This window comes from Sorex fumeus, unplaced genomic scaffold (assembly GCF_029834395.1).
Source record: "Sorex fumeus unplaced genomic scaffold, SorFum_2.1 ptg000014l, whole genome shotgun sequence".
NCBI classification, from domain to species: domain Eukaryota; kingdom Metazoa; phylum Chordata; class Mammalia; order Eulipotyphla; family Soricidae; genus Sorex; species Sorex fumeus.
Window position 1 is genome coordinate 36,229,944 of NW_026606071.1, and position 18,565 is coordinate 36,248,508.

An 18,565-nucleotide genomic window follows, 5' to 3' on the forward strand; every position below is an offset into this window, starting at 1 on the left:
AGGACTATAATGGACTGAGTGAGGGGATCCAAGCTGGGTGAGGTTGTTCAGCCCCAGGTAAGGCTGTCGATGCTAGGTGAGGCTGTCCAGGACAAGTGAGGTTGTCCAGCCCAGGTAAGGCTGTCCAGGTCAGCGGAGGCTGTCCAGGACAGGTGAGGCTGTCCAGGCCAAATGAGGCTGTCCAGGACAAGTAAGGCTGTCCAGGTCAGGGGAGGCTGTCCAGGTCAGGTGAGACTGTCCAGGCCAGGTGAAGCTCTCCATGCAGGTGAGACTGTCCAGGCCAGGTGAAGCTCTCCATGCAGGTGAGGCTGTCCAGGCCAAATGAGGCTGTCCAGCCCAGGTGAGGCTGTCCAGGCCAGGTAAAACTATCCAGCCCAGGTGAGGCTATCCAGGACAAGTAAAGCTGTCCAGCCCAGGTAAGGTTATCCAGCCCAGAAAAGACTGTCCAGGCCAGGCGAGGGTATCCAGCTTAGGTAAAGGTATCCAGCCCAGGTGAGGCTGTCCAGGACAAGTAAGGCTGTCCAGCCCAGGTAAAGTTGTCCAGCCCAGATAAGACTGTCCAGGCCAGGTGAGGGTATCCAGCCTAGGTGAAGGTATCCAGCCCAGGTGAGGCTATCCGGGCTACGGCATATGAGGCGGGCTTACCTTTTTTATTCTGCTGCATGATGGTGGGAGGCGGGGAGGACACCTTCATGGCCAGCCCATAGGCACCGCGGAAGGAGTGACTGTCCCGGATAATGAAGGCCCCTGGCTCCTGGTCCTTAAGGAGCGCTATGGCTGCATCGGGCAGGGGTGCAGGGTGAGGAAAGGTATCAAGGCACGGGAGGGACTCCCTCAGACATCGCGCCCCCCCCCCCCAACATCCTGCTGAACTGGAGCTGGCAAACCACCAGAGAGAGCCCGCCACGTACCCTGCAGGTAAGGGGCATGTCACCCTGACACCAAGGCGGCAGGTGTCCCAGGTGATGGGACAGAGTCTCTGATGCGACCGGATTTACAGAACCAGGCCACCGTCAGGGGTGGGACCCCAGTCCTGCAGCACACGGACCTCCCCTGGGATCCCCAACACACTCTCCTCGCTGTGGTTTCTGTTTCCCAGGATGAGTAAAGATCTCCCTTATCCGGCGGGCAGGAAGCTCAGGTTTGCAAGGGAACCAGGTCGAGACTGATTTAAGTGCTGCCCCTGTGCCTGCTCCCCTCCCGGCTCTGTCCTGACTCCAGGTCCCTCCTGGGGCCCACCCCCACACACTCAGAGGGGACAGGGCCTGCTCCTGTCCTGCCCCCAGGAAGCCCAGCAGCCAGCCCAGGTCACAGCGGAGCCACTGCCGCCAACACTCACCCTGCTCCCGGGAGATCTCGGGCTTGTACCAATACTTGGAAGTGTCCTGGACAAACTTCACCTTGGCCCGAGTCTCGGGGCTATTGTCTGGAAGAGAAAGAGAGGAAAAGAAAATGTCATGGTCTGAATTAGGCCATGGCCCTATTACACAAACACTCACATAATATTCCCAATAATATAACAACAACAATCACTGTCACTGTTCTCCTGTTGTTCATCGATTTGCTCCAGCAGGCCCAGTAACATTGTGAGACTTGTTGCTACTGTGTTTGGCATATCGAATACGTCACAGGGAGCTTGCCAGGCTTTGCCATGCAGGCGAGATACTCTCAGTAGCTTGCCGGGCTCTCAGAGAGGGGCAGAGGAATCGAACTTGGGTCGACCGGGTCGGCCGCATGCAAGGAAAACGCCCTACCGCTGTGCTATCACTCCAGCCCATAACAACAATAATAATGATGATGATGGCAAGCCAGACCAGGAACTGTGCCTTCTAGCTCTTATCTGGAATCAGGGTCCTGGTAGATGGGGCCAGGTAAATACAAAAGTGATGCTATATGGGGCTGGTGGTCACCCAACTGGCCTGGTGGAAGAGGAGTAGCAACAGAGACCACGAGAAGGTGGGGGCAGAACAGAGCAGGCTGTCCAGAGAACAGTTGCCCCAACAGAAACCCAGCTGCCAACACCCCCATCTTGAACTTGGAGCCTCACCTCTATTGCCAGGGACCACTCCTGTCGGTGCTCAGAGACTACCTGGTGTTTGGGGGGGGGTCCCCTACAGTGAAAGCCTGTGTTCTACCAACTGGGCAACCTCTCTGGCCCCAATTTCTGGAACTTTTTGTTTTGTTTTGTTTTTTTAAATTTGGGGATATGGAGTCACACCCAGGGCTCAGGGCTTACTCATGACTCCGTGCTCAGGGATCACTCCTGACCGGGCTAAGGGGCTCAGATGTGGTGCCAGGAACAGAACCCAAGTTGACCGTGTAAAAGGCCAGTGCCCGACCGGCTGTTCTGTCTCCCCAGTCTCACTGGCCCCAATTTCCACTGTCTTAGGTCACCATGTCTGCGGGCCTTTGTTCTGCCTGCCAGAGGAATCCAGGCCAGAAAATGAAGTCTCAGAACTGGCCCGGGTTTTTTTGGAAGGGCCAGAACCAGGCTGCTCATCCCTCCGCTGTTTCCGGGAGACCATCCTGGGCCCAGAGCTTCTATCCTGCATAACACCTCCTCATGGGATCTCCCAACCCCACCGTATTGCCCCATTTCTCTAGAAAATTCTGACCAAGACGTCCTCCCTCCCCCCCAGGCTAAGACACTGGCCACCCATCCCTTCTTCCTCTGTCAATTGCTAGTGGTTCCCATCAGGAGCCTGAAATGGGGGCGGGATGTCCCTCTCTGTCCACCACTCCCTGGTCCCCTCCTCGATCCCACAAGGAAAGCCCCAGAGAGTCTGCATCATGAGGGGTGAAAAAAAGTTAAAAAAAAAAAAAGCTACCCTCAGCCCAAGACAGAATGGGAAGTGGGGGAGAGACTGGGTTAAAACTTAATGGTCAACAACTCAAGTAGGCCAGACCCCTAGGTCTGTGTCCCCTAGCACGTATCTGGAAACAGGGTCCTGGTAGATGGGGTCAGGCAAATACGAAAGTGATGCTATATGGGGCTGGTGGTCACCCAACTGGCCTGGTGGACCGCCAGGAGTGACCCCTGAGCTCTGAGCCAGGAGTCAGCCCGAGCATCGCTGTGTGTGGCCCCGAAAAGAGTAGCACTGTAGCACTGTCCTCATCGATTTGCTCAAGCGGGCCCAGTAATGTCTCCATTGTGAGACTTGTTGTTACCGTGTTTGGCATATAGAATACGTCACGGGGAGCTTGCCAGGCTTTGCCATGCAGGTGAGATACTCTTGGTAGCTTGCCGGGCTCTCTGAGAGGGGCAGAGGAATCGAACCCGGGTTGGCCCGGCTGGCCGTGTGCAAGGCAAATGCCCTACCAGCTGTGCTACTGCTCCAGCAATACAGAAACAAACTCTTAATTCCACAAGTGTCCTCTGCTTTGAGTGGAGAATCTGGAGCTGAGGGACAGGCTGTGACCTTCAGAGCACAGTGCAAAGAGCCAGGACAGAGATGGGCGGGGGGGTGGGGGGGAGCACTCAAAGGACAACAGCACAAGCTTTATATGCGGCCACGGTCCCAGCCAGGAGTGACATCCGCAGAGGAGCCCTGCCAGGTGTGGCTGCAACACCAGACAAACAAAAAGGAAAAAGCAAAGCACACAGCACGAGCTGGGCAGCACGTCGTTGCTTGGCCCATTTCAGCCTGTTCCCCCCCCTCCCCCCCCCCCCCACACACACACATACACACACACTAGAAGGCCGCTGGGATTTTCTGGGACTGCTGCAAAGGGGACTCGGCTCCTCTCAGCTGTGTGTGAGGGGGCCTGGGGGCTGGGCCGCTGGGCAGCTGACAGCAGCCTTTGCTGCTCACACCCCAGATCCCCCCATGCCGCTGTCTAATGAGCTGTGAGAGGCAGCCCGAGGCCCCTGCACCTTCCTGTGTTGATTCCAAGGGCTATTTTAAGCAGGGAAGATGGTGGGAAACAGGAAATGTCCTAACTCCTAGAAGTTCTGCGTCCTCTAAGGAGAGGGGCTGGGAACCAGATGTCTCTGGGGGGGGGGGGGGGGGGGAGGGGGGGGAGTGTGTGTGTGTGTGTGTGGGGGGGTGGCTAGCAGGAAACAAGAGCATGTGGGAGAGATCCCAGTCCCAAGGCACGGGGCAGGACCTGGTGGCGGATGTGGGGGCGGGGGACGCTGGACGGGGGGGAATGTGGGCACCTGGGGCCCCGCCCCTAGTGCCCGGAACATTCTAAATCCTCCCCCCGAAATCTCAGCGGCCCCAGCCCGCATGCTCAGGTTCCGGAGCTGGCCAAGAGAAGCTGCAGACCCACAACCTGAACCGTCCTGGGCATCTGTCCCCAACGTTCGACAGAGACGCCAAGTTCTGGAGGAGAACTCAGCGTGCAAACCTGGATAGGCCTCACGGCAGTCTGGTGGGTGGAAAAGCAGATGCTAGAGAGAAGGACCGGGCCGTGCTTGGTCCTGGGTGGCGTCTGGCCTTGGGCAGCTGGCCTTGGGCAGCTGGCGGCCAGATCTTTCAGGGGTGACGTGATCTTTCAGCGGGGAACCGCAGAAGGGGGGATGTTTGTTCTCCAGGTGACACTAAGTCACTGTGATCCCCGTGGGCTCTGGAAACAGGGCAATGCCCCGGGTCTGGATGGAAACCCGACTTGGCCAGTGCAGTCACTCGTCACACCTCTGAGAGCCCGATGGCTCACATGACAAGGGTAATAACACCCACTGGGTGGGGACCGGTGAGACAGCGCTGAGCTAGGGCCGGTGTCCGCGGGGGCAGCGGTCAGCTTGACAGCCACAACACCCAGACTGCTTCATCCGCATCGTCTCACACTCCCCCCCTCTCCAAGGTGCTGGGACAAGAGAGCCCAGGGAGACCCCTGGGTTCTGCACTGATGAAAGGAAATGAGGTCCAGCCTTCCCCGGTGGTTCCGGCCAGGCCGCCTGCCAAGGCAGAGTCAGGGGGGCAGTGGGACAGGACTCCTCGCTCGGGGGTGGTCCCCAGGGCAGCAGAGGGGGGTGGGGAGACTCACCGGGCATGGAGTACTTGGAGAAGTCGGGCAGCGTGTGGGAGAAGGACACGGAGTTCACCCCGCCGGGACTGGACATGCCGCTGGTGCCCGGTGAGGCGGACACCTTCCCGTTGACCGTGGCATAGTTGGGGAGGCTGCCCGCGCGGTCGCCCATGGACATCCTCCGCTTCTCGGGCAGGGCGGGTGTGGGACTCCCCTGCCGGAAGGCGGCCGAGTCGGGCGAGGGTGAGGTGGCCGGGCTGCTCAGGCCTGGGTAGTAGGCGGGGGACACCGGGAAGGACGGCGTGGAGGGCGCCTGGTAGCCAGAGGCACTGCTCTGGCGGGACAACGTGGGTCTCCGGTCCTCGGGGGTGGAGTGGCCCCCGTAGGCCACGTGCCGGTCCAGGCTGGGGCTGCCAGGAACCGCCGACCCGGACCCGCCCAGGTGGCGGCCCGGGCTGGGGCTCCCAGGAGCGGTGGCCACGTTGCCGTGGAGGCCAGAGGCCAGGAGGCCCTGGGGGGCTGCCGTGGGGTGCCGGCCCAGGCCAGGGCTCCCGGGAGTGGTGGCCACGTTGCCGTGGAGGCCCAAGGCCTGGTGGGACCCCAGGTGCCGGCCCAGGCTGGGGCTCCCGGGGGTGGTGGTGGCGCTGCCCTGGGGGCTGGGGGCCGCGGCAGCATGGAAGCCGCTCCCTGGGCCCAGGGCCTGGCGGTGGCTCATGCCAGGGCTCCCAGGGTTGACGGCTCGCCGGCCGAAGCCGGGACTCGGTGGGGTGTTGGTGCCCACTGTCCGGTGGCGGGTCTGGGGGCTCCCAGGCACTGCGTGGACACCAGCCGCGCCGAACTGAGGCCGGGGCTGGCTCTCCGGGGAGCTGAACTGTTGGAGGGTGTAGTCGGGGCCGCTGTAGCCGCCACTGCCGCCGGCCACCGTGGGCAGTGGGGACGAGCTCTGGTAACTTCTTTGAGGTGACGCGTTGGGCTGGCCCACACTGCAGGCACGGAAGCCGGGATCCAGCGAGGGTTGGGTGGGCGTCCGGGACCCCTGCTCACTGCTGTCCCCTGATGGGAAACTCCTCACCGAAGTGCTGGATGGGGAGCGGGCAGTGCAGGGGACGGAGAGAGGAGGGCAGGGCCCCATGAGCACTCAGCGTGCTCTGCCACCATCACCACACACACACACACACACACACACACACACACACACACACGACAGCACACAGTACCACACACACACCAACAATACACACCACCATACACGCGCCACCCACACACATCACCACACACAATATTCTACACACACATACTACCAACACATACACACACCACTACCAACACACAGTACCACACATACACACCAACACACAATACCACACACAGTATCATACACACCACTATCACCACATACACTACCACATACAGTGCCACACACCACCACCACACACAGTACCATACCCAACCACACACACCACCACAGTACTACACACACCGCCAACACACACCAACAGTGCCACACAGAGTACCACAAACTCAACACATACCACATACATGCTCTCCCCACCCATCACAACACAGTACCACACACACCACCAGCACACACCAACACACACACTGTCACACAAAGCCAGCAACCCATATCAACACACACAGTACCACACACATCACCAACACATACAACCACCAACACACCTACACCAGCACACAGTACCACACACACCACCAGCACACACCAACACACAGTATCATACCACCAACACATACCACCAATAATAACACACGTGCACCAATACACAGTACCATATATACAGCACCACCACACCACAAGTAGTACCACATATACACACCAACCTACACCAACACAATACTACACATACACACCAACCCACACCAACACATACACCATCACCAATACACACCAACACACACATATACGCCAACAGACACAGGAGCTCCATGAGCCTACGCCTGAGTACCAGGGCTGCCGGCCATCACCTCCCAAAGCCGTCCAGAGAACTGAGCGAGGCTCAGAGAGGTGAAGCCGGAGGCTCAGACCACACAGCTCACAGAAGAGCAGGTTCTGCTGGCTCCAAAGCCCTGAGGCTCCCCCTGTACCCGGCTGCACCCCAACCCCATGCGGCAGAGCCAGGAGACCTTCCTTGATGGAGAATAGGGCAGCTGTCCCCTCGTCATCTCCTGCCTCACAGCCACTGCTCCCCTCACTGCTCCTACTCCTCCTGGGATCCTGCCCACCTGACTCAGTTTCCCCAGGTGTGCCATCAGCACCCTTCCATGCTGAGCACCCTACACGCAGGGTATCAGATCCAGGGAGCCCTGGAAAAAGCAAAGACCAGGGAGCTCTCCCTAGGTGTGTTGGTGCTGGTATGTGTCAGGGTCAGCCGTCACACCAGCTACACGGTAATGAGTCTCCCATCACCAGGAGCATCCAAGTGGGGACTGACACCAGGGGCCATCTCCCTCCTTTAGAAGGTGGAACCAGATAGTGTGAGGCCTCTCCCCCATCTAAGACTGAGAAAATCCAGTTCCTCTGTTGGTGGCACAACAGTTCCCATCAGGGGTCTCCCTCTGACGTTCAGTACAGCACCAGGACTGGAGAGTCAGGGGGCCTGGACTTCACTTGCTCAAGTTGTCCTGAGAGGAGAAAGGGGGCATGGGGTTCCATGACCAGCTTTCTCCAGACCCCAACGCCTACCCCGCCGTGCCATGGCAGGAGATGCAGGGCCTGGACAAACAGCTGCTGCAGGGAGCCAGTGGGGTGGGGGGTGGGGGGTCTGCCCTGGGTGTCCCATCTAGGAGGATGGGCCAGCCTGGCCCTGCAGCCTGCAAGGGTCCCTGGAGCTGGGCAGGAAGCTCCACCCCATGAGGTGAGGTGGGGTGAGGTGAGGTGAGGTGAGATGGAGAACGGCGCCAAGGACAAGGGGAAGGTCAGCGGGCAGGACAAGCCTCGCATTCCAGAGGGGGCTGGAGTGGAGCTGCACTTCCGGGCATGGAATCATCCAGAATCCCAGCAACAGGAAGTTGGAGGGGGCGGGGGAGGGGGGCCGTGGCCTGGGCAGTCTGGAAAATCCATTCCAGAGTGGGGATTGCGCTTCCTGAGCCCAGGAAAGAACCAGCTCTCCAAGAGAGGTGTGTGGGCAGGGAGCGGGGACAGCAGCCTTAGGGTGGGCTGGTCAGCCCATGCCCCTGTCCCCGGCATGTACCACTGCCCAGCATCAAGACGGAATGGAGCTGCTGGCCTGATCCCTCAGGGATGGGCTGAGAGGACAGCATGTGAGGCCCCAGAGTCTTCTCCTGGAACCCCGGAGAGAGTTGGCGGCTGCTTCCCCAGCCCTCCCTGCCCTGCTGTGCAAGGAACAGGGGGGGCCTTCCAGAAGTTTCCCTGCCTCGGCTTGCTCTGCAGGTACCTTGTTCAGGTACTCCCTTGAACACCTGCCTTGCTTGCTGTTTCTTTGGTCACTTGCTTTCTGCTCTGGAGAAGCCTGTGTTCTCTCATACACATACTTCTCTCTTTTTCCTCACATATTTCTAAATAAGTTAAATAAAAAATGACTTTCCTTCTCTAAAAATAAACAAATAAATAAATAAGGGAGGAGGGGGAGGGGGAAGGGGAGGAGGCGGCCCAACTTCAAGAAAGTCCAGGTTCAGGACGAGTGTGGTGACAAGAGGGGCTGGACAGCATTGGGGCCCCTCCCAGGCGTGAGTTCCAGCAGGGATAGGAACCCCACATGCCCTGCCTGCACTGGCCTCTAGGTCCCCGTCATCGTGCCTCTATACTCCTCATCCTACTAGACCTGAACACAGGGCCTCTCCTGCTCAGCGCCTCCACTACCCCATTCCTGACGCTCGTCTCTGAGGCCACATCTGCCAGCCTTCACCGGCCCCCTGACGCATCACCACATCGCAGCACCTGCCTGCTACCACGCCACACTCCCCACCAGTCACCATACCACACTCCCCCAACCAGTCACCACACCATGCTCCCCCAACCAGCGACCACACCACACTTCCCATCAGCCACCATGCCACACTCCCCCCAACCAGTCACCACGCCATGCCCCCCCACCAGCAACCACACCACACTTCACACCAATCACCACGCCACAGTCCCCAACCAGCCACCATGCTACACTCCCTACCAGCCACCACGCCACACTCCCCATCAGCCACCACGCAACACTCCCTCAGCCAGCCACCACGCCACACTCCCTATCAGCCACCATGCCACACTCCCCCACTAGCCACCACGCCACACTCCCCCACTAGCCATCATGCCACACTCGGCCACCAGCCACCACGCCACACTTCACACAATCGCCACGCCACACTCCCCCCAAGCAGCCACCACACCACACTCCCCATCAGCCACCACGCCACACTTCACACAATCACCACGCCACACTCCCCCAACCAGCCCAGCCACCACGCCACACTCCCCATCAGCCACCACACCCTCTTCTCCCTCCCTTCTCTGCACCCTGCTCTTCCTTCGGGCGCGCACACACTTCCAGAAATCCCATGGCAGCCCTAGTCAGCAAGAAGACCCACATCTCTGTCCTCAGCCCTCCCCCTCCCCACCCCTGCTAGCTCCTCGCTGGGTTTCTAAGCCCACTTTGACCCATCTAACTGTGCCTGGGGCAGGTGAGGACAGACGTGGATTCCAGAACCAGATGCCTTGGACCTGAGCCTGACTCTGCTGCCAGGTGGCTCCGAATTCCCCAAAGTGGCCCTACCACCCTCTCCAGCCGGCAGCCAGTGCTGGAATGCCCCCCCGGGGTTGGGGTGCAGGGTGGTGGCAATCTCCTTGGGGGCCACTGGGGGGCATGTTCTGATGGTTTGTATATAGGTGGTAGATTTCCAGGGTGGGAGCACTGACTTTTTTGTCTGATTTGGAAAGGGGGGTCTTAACCCTTCCTCACCGTGGGGGACGGGGCCCAACTTGGGGTGCCCTCGCCCACCCCTGCCAGTCCTCTCCCCTTACCTGTCAGTGCTGAGGATCGGGCTGCTGGTGGAGAGGGGGCTGGGCGAGACAAAGGGTCCCCCCAGGCCCCCGTTCCTCAGCCGCGCCTCCTGGCTGGCAGGGGCACTGAAGCTCTGGGGCTCGGCGTCCTGTGCCCGGGGCGCGGCCACCGCCGTTCGCACCACCGACTCCACGTAGCTCCGAGGCTCTGGAAGGGACAAAAGCCCAGAGTGGGCGCAGTGTCACGTGGGGAGGGGGGACAAAACGCAGTGAGACAGTCCTGCACACGGAGGGCACAACCGGGGACCGGGCACCTCCCAGCTCAAGCCCACCCTCTTCCCTGGTTTTGGAGATGCCACGAGAACCTTCCTGGACCCATCCTGAACCTTTTGTGTGACGGCCCAGGCTCCGGGTCGCCCCTGGAGCCAGCATCCTGCTCCATTTCTGCTGCTTTTCTTCGATGCTCCCCAGCTCCTCCTCCTCCCCACAGTGCTCCAGCCTGTCCCACCCCCTCCCACCCCCCAGCCCCAATCTCAGGACAGCGCAAGCCGCACCCCCACCCCAGAATGCAGAAACAGGCCTGCCCGGCTGAGTCACACAGCCCCTCCACACCGTGGACACAAATGCCAGGAAACGGACGGATAGAGTTCAGCAGGGCACTGGGCACTGGGTAGATGGGCCCCACTGACCCCTCAGCCCTGTGGCCTCAGGGGCCCGGAGACAGGGAGCAGTGGCGGGGGACATTCGGCTCCTCTGGGGACACCAGCATGGCTCAGGACATGCCAGACACCTCCGAACCTGGCAGCTGCCCCAGTGCCCCAGGGGACAGGCAGCCCGGAACTAGGGCATCAGCAGGAGCAGCGAGACAGACTGACGCACCCGGGAGTCTGCAGGGCCCTGGGGGCCAGGACGGTGCTGGTCACTGAGTCCCCTTCAGACAAAAGGGCCAGGATGGTGCTAGTCACTGAGTCCCCGTCAGACAAAAGGATGCCAGGACAGTGCTGTTCACTGAGTCCCTCTCAGATAAAAGGGCCAGGAAGGTGCTGGTCACTGAGCCCCCCTCAGACAGAAGGGTCAAGTTAGGGCTGGTCACTGATTCTCCTCTCAGCCCTGGGGGACAGGAAGGTGCTGGTCACTGAGTCCCCCTCGGACAGCAGGGCCAGGAAAGTACAGGTCACTGAATCCCCCTCAAACATCAGAGCCAGGTAAGTGCTGGTCACTGAGTCCCCTTCAGACATTAGGGCCAGGATGGTGCTGGTCACTGAGTCCCCCCTCAGTTCTGGGATAGGACAGTGCTGGTCACTGAATCCCCCTCAGATACCAGGGCCCACTGGTCACTGGTTCTGTGCAGCCCAAATCTCCTCCATCCGTTGCCAAGAGCCCAGTCCACCATTGCAGGCCCTCAAGGCACAGCAGCGCCAAATGCCCAGGACCCCCGCCCCTCACTCTCTCTCCAGAAAGGCCGGGACTCTCCTACCCACAAGCTACCCTGCTCCTGCCCAGCGTCTGCCAGTGCTCCTGGTGACCATCCTGCACTCAGCAGAGGCCCGGGCGCACCCCAGTCCACCCTCAGACACAACATTCCCAAGGTCTAAGAGGCTGGCGAGCGTTCACCTCATCCCCCTGAGACCAGGCAATGGCTTGAAGCCGTAGCGGAAGCCTCCGCAGAACTCCCAGTTCTACTGCCTCCGGTGCCGCTGTCTGGCCTGTACTCAGGGGTCAACTTCCATCCCCTCCCTCACACACTGCTCCCCCACAATGGGTCCAGCACAGTTCTGGCCTCAATGAGAGGGACAGGAGGGGAAGGGGAGGACAGAAAAAGCCAAGGCATACCTGAGCACAACACTCTGACTCCCCCCACCACCTCCGTGGCACCACCCCCCCAGCTCTCTGGTGTGGGGAAGGGTCCCCTCCCTGCTGGAGTCACCCAGGCCCTCCACCATTGCTCTCACACTATCTGGAACCGTCTGTCACATCCCTTCAACTCTCCTGGCTCAGCCCTCTGCTAGAAGCTTCATCATCGTGTGGGTAAGAGATGCCTAATAAAGGCCAGGATGTACCTAGACACCCCCCCTAAAATAGACAGAGAGGGGGGCTCACTGCACCCTGACCTGCCATCAGGACCCAGCCGAGCCCCAAGGAATGGGACCAACATGACCAGACTGCCCCCAAACAAGACAGAGCACCCTCTCCTTTCTTGGGCCCTCAGGGCCACTCACCCAGGGAGAAGTAGCAGCCTCACCACCTTGGCAGGAAGAAACCCCTGCAGGTTTGGGCTTTGGGGGTGCCCAGCAGGAGTATGACTCCAGAGGCCCCGCCCTCACCTGCTGGCCCCGCCCCTGGCCCACTCTGCCCCGCCTCTTCTGGTCCCTTCCATCCTCTCCCATCCTCTCTCCGGGGCCAACCTTGGCTACCACCTGCTACCCCTCCCAGAGGACCAATAAAACCAGGAGGAGATTTTACTCAAACTCCCTTTCCACCATAACCCCCGAGTAGGAGGGCCCTTCTTTGAGAAGTGATTTGATTTCCCCGAGTTCTTTTCAGAACATTTTGAAAAAAATCTAAAAGCTCAGTTCTGCCCAGTTTTCAGGCCTGAATTTGTGTTGGGAATTCCTCCAGTCGCTGTCTCCCCCTGGATTTTACACTCTCCCGTGCCCACCCTTGGGACTCTGACCTGACTCAGGCCCCAGGATTCACTTTGCTCCCTGTGTAAAATAGGAGTAAAAATCCCCAAGAGCCCAGCGGCCAGGACGGAGCACCCAGAGGGCCCAGGTCTAGGGGCTCATTGTGTCGACCCAGGTCTAATGCCCGTGTTCCCAACCAGCTTTGGTTCTCCCAGGAGCCCAGCCTGGCCTCCATCCTTCCTCCCTGTCTGGGGACAGCTGCGCCCCCTGGGAGCTGGGCAGGGAGGGAGGGAGGGAGAGGTGGGGCCGGGAAGGGTGTGATGTGTAGAACATTCCAGGGCCCCAAAGCCATCCTGAGTGGCTGCTGGCGTGGTGGAGAACAGCTGGAGGGCGGAGGAGCACAGCCCCGCCAGGCACCAGGACCGTGGCCCACAGCCTCGAGTGCACTCTCGCCTCCAGAAAATGCCAGGGGGCTGGGGTTTCCCATACCAAGTTGAATGAGGTCATGCAACAGCGGAGGAGGAGGAGGAAGAGGAGGAGAAGGGGGAAGAGGAGGGGGAGGAGGAAGAGATACAAGAGCCCCAAGTCCCAGCTCTGGCATCTCAAAAATGTCAGGCCAGAGAGATTGTGCAGGAGGTCAGACACTCGCCTGGCGTGCAGCTGACCCTCGTCCAGTCCCTACCAACACAGAGGGGTCCCCAGAGCCCTGGCAGAGGTCAATCTGGAGCCTAGAGCCCAAAAGAGCCCAGAAGCACCCCAAGCCCCACTCCTCCCAAAATATTTTCTGCAATTGTAAAAGATTTTTAAAAGGTAAAGGCCTTTTAAAGGTTTTTAGTTTTAAGGAAAAAAAGTGGGTAGGGGGAGGAGTATTGCCAGGCATGGCCCAGCTCTGAACTCCCAGGTCAGGTCACCGCCATCCCTGCTTCTGCAGAAATGACCGTTGGCACCGCTGCCCTCTGCCCACTCCCAGTCCCATTCCTCTTTATACCCTCAGCGACCAGCAGGGGGCCGGGTGCCAGGGGGTGAGGAGTGAATCTGTGCTACCCAGGTGCCCTCAAGTCCCAGGGCCCACGGCATCCACTGAAGGACCCAGCACCCACGCCCCATCTTCCTTTGCACCCCACTTGTGCTCGCCCGTTGCCTGGACCATCAGAACGCTCTGCTCTTGGGGAAGAAGTTTCCTCTGCCTCTTTCCCGGTGACCCTGGGGCTCTGATACCCACTCTGCTGCTGTGGGCTGTCATGCTCTCCCCGGGCTCCAGGGAGCTGAATGCCCAGTCCTGCCCCACCCCACCCCCAGGTTTAGAAGGTACCCCAGACCAGCAGGTGGAAAGGGCCAGCCTTCCCAGGCTGAGGGGCACCACCGGGCACCTGGGCATCTCTGAGATGCAGGTGGGTAGGAACAAGTCACTGATATCCCCTAAGTCTCATCATGGCATCTTCCCCCCCCCCCCCCCCCGCAATAATTGGCCTGCCCTCCTGTCCCTCCTGGGACAGCCGAGGATCCCAGACAAGGTGAGGAGATCCTACTCCCTGATTATCTCATTCTCCCTCCACCCGTCTCTGGGCATCACCACAGAGCAATCAGCTATGTGGCACCCCAGGCCTTTGCACATGCCCTTGCCTGACAGCCACTTGAGCAGATGCTGTGAACAGACAAACAGCCCCAGTAGCCCCCTTCCCCCAACAGACTGATTCTGTCTCGGGTCACTTTTCCTCCCAGGCGCCTGTCCCTGGATTTTTCCATCCAACAATCAGGAGGGCGATGAAAGCTGCAAATAGGTAGCATCTGGCCCAGCGTAGCTGGGACAGGGGGTGCCCCCCCCCGGGGGCTATCACAGTAAATGCACCCTCAGGACTGGAATCCAGAAGGAGGGTCAGAAGTGGCCAGTGGACTAGGAGATGAGCCAGTCCCATCTCTGGGGAACCCCACCTGCACTCGAAAATATGGGTCTCAGCCAGACCCGCCCCTATGAAAATGGGGATATGACTATACAGATTTTTAAGAAATAGCCCCTCTCCAAATTTGGGTGGGGGGAGTCACCCTAAGGACAGAAGAGGGCCTCTCTTTGGGAGTCTAGGGGGGTTTGGGCTACAACTGGTGATGCTCAGGGCTGAGCACCCAGGGGAGCCCTCCTGGCGGGACCCTTTGGGATACTGGGGATTGAACCCGGGTTGGCAGCGTGCAAGGCAAACACCCTCCCCGCTGTGCTATCCAAGAAGAAGGTGCATGAGGCTCTGTGCAGTCAGCCTTCAGCTCTGAGTGGCAGTGACGGGGGAGGGGGCAGCTGAGAGCCTGGAGCCAGGGTCCATCAGCCCCAGGGGTCATTTGTCCCTTGGGAACTTCCTGCTGCTCCCTGAGTCAGAGATCTCACTAGCAGCCGCAGGGATCACTGCACGGAGAGTGAGAGCTAACCCCCCCCACCCCAGTACAACTACTTCAGGCCTCTTCCCTACCTGGGGGTCTGGCTTGCCCAGGGTTGGACCCAGGGGCCAGCAGGCAGAGGCCGGCTGACACTCACCCCCTTCTGGGGTCTGTTGCCAGGGGCCTCCTTGCTCTGCAGCCCCAGGGCAGCTGGGGTCACTGCCCAAACTCTGGGCGAGCTGGAAAAAAAGGCTCCCGGCAGACTCAGGGGGCGCATAGCTATGCCCGAGAGCAGACCACTGCTCCATCTTTAAGGCCCCTGACGGGAATTTGGAGGAGTTCACTCCCCAGGGCTGGGACTTCCTGTCCACCACACACCCCGCCGTTTCCACTGCTGAACTCATTGGAACTCGGAGCCTACTGCCCCCTCTGCCCGCCCCCATTCACGAAGACCAGAGCTTCAATATTCCCTACCCACAGCCCCTTTTCACCCCCAGAAAGACCACACACATGAGGCAAACACTGGAAGAAACATCTTGGGTTCATGACGCAGTGGGTTCTGACTTCGCTTTTTGTCATTATGCATCAGAGAAGCTCCCCCCAAACCTGTCAACCCCCCTCCCATGCCCAGGGCAGCCTTTGTCACCCCCATGTCCGTGCACTGGGCATTCTGCAGGCTGGAATCATAGCTGCAGGATGCAGCAAAACTGAGGCACGTCTCGAGCTCTGCCTCAGCTGGGCAGCACGCGCCCATGCCCCCTGCAGGGTGGCAGGACTCCATGGCGCCGGAGGGAGGGGCAGGGACCACCCTCATTCCCCAACCCCACCACCACCCCCAGACCTAACCCATACCCAGAGGTTGGTGGTCCTCCTGGGGGCCACAGTGGGCACCCAGAGTGATGGCTGAGCACTAGAGTGAGCGCCTGGCAGCCAACAGTCAGTCCTGGCCACTTGCACAGCCCGCAGCTTGCAAGGTGCTTCCTCTCTCCTCCCCCTCAGACCCAGGACCCAGCCATGGCCACTCAGAAACGCTGCAGGCACTTACCTTCTGTAAACTCCATCGCCACCTTGCCCTCATCCTCCTCTGAGGGAAGATGGGAGAGAGGTGAGGAGGAGGCAGAGCAGGAAAGAGGCAGGTGAGAAGAGCAGAAAGGAGGCAGAGACAGACAGACAGACAGACAGAGGGAGAGAGAGAGATAGCGGTTAGCGGTGGCCTCACAAGCACCTGCTGAGAAGCCCAGGAAGCCAGGCCAGAGGCAGCTCCTCATGGGAGGGTCCTGCCCTAACAGGACCCCAGACTCCAAGGCAGCTGTGGGGCGTGGAAAGGCGCGTGGGGCGCAGAGCTCAAGACGGGACGAGGGTGTCTCCCCAGGACGAGACCTCATGCCCTGGCCTGTTCAGAGCGTCTCAACCTCTTTCACTCCATGACTCAGTCGTCCCACCATGCAGACCCCTCCTGGGGGGCGCTGTGCCCATTGTGTATCGTGTGGGTCACACATCGCCATGCACGTGCCCACCTACCTGGCCGCATCAGTCTCCTGGGCACTGAGGAAGAGAAGCGGAGCTGTCCCTGGGAGCCCAGCACCAGTGTTCTGGGGTCAGAGCGCCCCAAATGGCCACTAAGGGCCCAGCACCTCCACATCCTCTGCCCCCCAGGAAGGAAGGGGCTGAGGTCTGTGTGTGCATGTCTGATGGACACAAGCACATAGGGATGTGTGGTTTGATTCCGGTGGGCATATATCTGTGTGGGAGCATGTCGTGGGGAGTCCTATGCATGCACATGCCATGTGGGAGCATGTCTGCGTGTGTATGTATGTGTGTGTGGTACACATCTGTGGGAGCATATCTGCATGTGTGTATATGTGGGTCTGTAGGGTGTGACTCATGCATACACAAGTCAATGTGGGAGCATGTTTGCATGTGTGGGTCTGTGTGGTATGATTCTGTATGTGCCCGCATCTGTGTGTGTGTGGGAGCGTGTCTGCATCTGCACATGTGTGCGTCTGTGTGGTGTAATTCTGTGCATGCACACATGTCCATATGGGAGTGTCCTCTGTGTGTGTGTGTGTGTGTGTATGTCTACCTGGGTGTGACTGTGTGTGCACACAAGTGCCTGAGCACTCTGGTGTGCGTGTATGTGTGTATCTACGTAGGTGTGACTGTGTGTGCATACAAGTGCCTGAACACTCCAGTGTGTGTGTGTGTGTGTTTGTGTATCTACATGGGTATGACGGTGTGTGCACACAAATGCCTGAACACAGAGGATGGGGCATACAGGCTCCTTGACAAAGCAGATCAACTCAAGAGAAACTGAGACCAGCCCTCATAAATCCCCACATCCAAGTGTCACTGAGCCCCCAAGTCAAGAGGCAGAAAGAGTGCCCAGGAACCTAGCTCCCTCACCCCCGAATAGAGACAGACAACCCCCCCACCCTGCTCCCGCCTGACCCCAACATAGGCAGAAAGTCACCTCATTTCCAGAAGGCTCCCAGAACCCGGAGCCTCTGGGCATGTTCTGATGCAATCCTGTGGGGACCCCCTGGCCTCCCTCTTCCCCGTCTTCCCCCACCCCGCACCTCCCTCTACCAGCCGGCATCACTCACCACCTGTGGGGTGCAGCAGGATGTCTGCGGGGTTGTGGGGCTTCAGACCCAGAGCAGACAGGGGTGTCTTGGCCAGACCTGGAGGGGAGCGCACTGGGCCAGAAGGAAGGGGTGAGTGTCAGGTGGGGAAGGGCAGGGGCCGGGAACCCCAGAGCATTGGTGAGGGAACCCGGAATTGGTGAGGGGACCCGGGCCCGGGGAGAGGGCGCAGCTAGCTTTGGCGCTGACCCTCTCCTCTCTGCAGATCCTCCACACGGTCAGGAGTGGGCACTGGGCCCCCCGGGGACCCCTCAGCCCAGACGGGAGTTTCTGCCCTGGACATGGAGCCTCATCACTGGTACCTACGTCCGCGTGGACACCGCAGGCATATGCAGGCCCCTGACCCCGGGGTTTCCTGCATGTTACTTGGTTCCCCTTACCCACCCCATCCTCCTCGCCATGGCTTCCTCCAGGCCTGGGCACGTGCACACACACAGATATATGTGCACAGGTGCAAGTACACGTATATACCCACATGCATGCACACACACACACACACACACACACACACACATACACACACACACACTAAAATCTAGCCTTGGGAGGAGAACAAAGGACATGAAGACTCAGGGCGGCTCATGAAAGGGACCCGGCTGGACCTGGGACCCCCCGGTGGTGTTGACCAAAGCGGCTCCACCCGGGTGCAGCAGGTGGCCCGCCAACCCCAGGAGGGCAGAAGTGTCTCTCTGCCCACTCAGGCACTGCCCTGTAACTCTGTGCACCCCGTCCTGAACAGAGGTGTCATGTAGCAGCCCCCAAGGTCAGACAGGGCCTTTGCTCTGCTCCCGGCAGCCAAGGACGCAGGCAGATACCAGCTGACGGAGGAGGGTGGAGGGTGGAGGCTACGCCCAGTCATGGGATTTCTCGGAGGGGAGGGAGAAGGGGGGGGCGGTGCGGTGGCTGCCATAGCTCCTGACACCCTCTGAGAACTGGAAAACTGAGCCCTGCCTCCTACCACGTCCCCCGGCACCCACACAAATGAACACCAAGAACAC

At 59.8% G+C, this 18,565-nt stretch overlaps 1 protein-coding gene across 3 annotated transcripts in view; it reads right to left on the reverse strand.

Moving 5' to 3' along the window:
- TNS1 (tensin 1) overlaps positions 1–18,565 on the reverse strand; it is a 157,218-nt gene that overhangs the window by 10,533 nt on the left and 128,120 nt on the right. For 2 of the 3 annotated variants that reach the window (XM_056111616.1, XM_056111617.1), the window contains 6 exons: positions 17,529–17,621; positions 15,971–16,009; positions 9,959–10,145; positions 4,990–6,050; positions 1,340–1,426; positions 646–777 (listed from right to left, as the gene is read on the reverse strand). In XM_056111616.1, coding sequence (XP_055967591.1) covers positions 646–777; positions 1,340–1,426; positions 4,990–6,050; positions 9,959–10,145; positions 15,971–16,009; positions 17,529–17,621 — 1,599 coding nt within the window. The remainder of the gene's footprint in view (positions 1–645; positions 778–1,339; positions 1,427–4,989; positions 6,051–9,958; positions 10,146–15,970; positions 16,010–17,528; positions 17,622–18,565) is intronic. The other variant, XM_056111615.1, reaches the window with a different exon arrangement.